We start from the raw sequence: 824 nt of genomic DNA, 5'->3' as shown, positions 1-824 counted from the left end.
TTTATACTTTATACAATAAAATAGATAAAATAGATAAATTTTTTATTTTTTATTTCAATTTATTATTTATTATTCCAAACACATCCTTTAAAACGTGGAGAGTAAAGTTGAGAGTTGACAACGCTTCACTCCACTACATTACAATATTCATGGCTGCTTATTCTTCTTCTTTAACAGTTCTTCTTCTTCTTCTTCATGTGACTGCTATGTCCATGATTTCAATGGGTGTAGCAGGATCCTATGGTCAAAGCCACCGCTACAAAGCAATATACAGCTTCGGAGATTCCCTGGCCGACACGGGAAACTTGTATTATGACACTGAAAAGCTTTCGGCATCACATGCTTCATGCTTACACCTTCCTTATGGAGAAACTTATTTTCATCGCCCAACTGGAAGGTGCTCCGATGGCCGTCTTATCGTTGATTTTCTTGGTAAGAACTAACAACTATATCTATATGTCCCCTTCCCATTATTCTTTCTCTCTTTTTAATTGTTTCGTTGTTACTTTGAAAAAAGAAGATAGTAATGTGATGGTGTTGGTAGTGATGGTGGAGAACATAGTGATAGTAATAATGATGTTTTTTTTTTTTTTTTGGTGACTAGTAATAATGATGTATGATAGTATAAAAGAAATAGTGGATGTAGAAGCTAATAAGTTATGATGAAGATGATAATGAAAAAGTTAGTGGTATTGAATTTTTTTATGCATATAACTTTGTGGTTTAGAAGTTATAATGACGAGGATAAGAGCAGTGATAATATTGGTAGTGGCAGTTGGTCTTGTTACTGCATATATTTTTGTGGGAATTAAAAATTTTCATAA

The 824-nt window shown here is 32.8% G+C and overlaps 1 protein-coding gene across 1 annotated transcript in view; it reads left to right on the top strand.

The window, feature by feature from the left end:
* Nucleotides 123-824, top strand: part of LOC107617320 (GDSL esterase/lipase At1g28580) — a gene marked incomplete at its 3' end in the record, with an annotated part of 4570 nt that continues 3868 nt past the window's right edge. The window contains 1 exon segment of the mRNA XM_021119299.1: nt 123-432. Within this exon segment, the coding sequence (XP_020974958.1) occupies nt 150-432 (283 nt within the window).

Source organism: Arachis ipaensis, chromosome B01 (genome assembly GCF_000816755.2).
Source record: "Arachis ipaensis cultivar K30076 chromosome B01, Araip1.1, whole genome shotgun sequence".
NCBI lineage: Eukaryota > Viridiplantae > Streptophyta > Magnoliopsida > Fabales > Fabaceae > Arachis > Arachis ipaensis.
The sequence above is the reverse complement of the archived record's forward strand: the minus strand, read 5'-3'. Positions and strand labels throughout refer to the sequence as shown.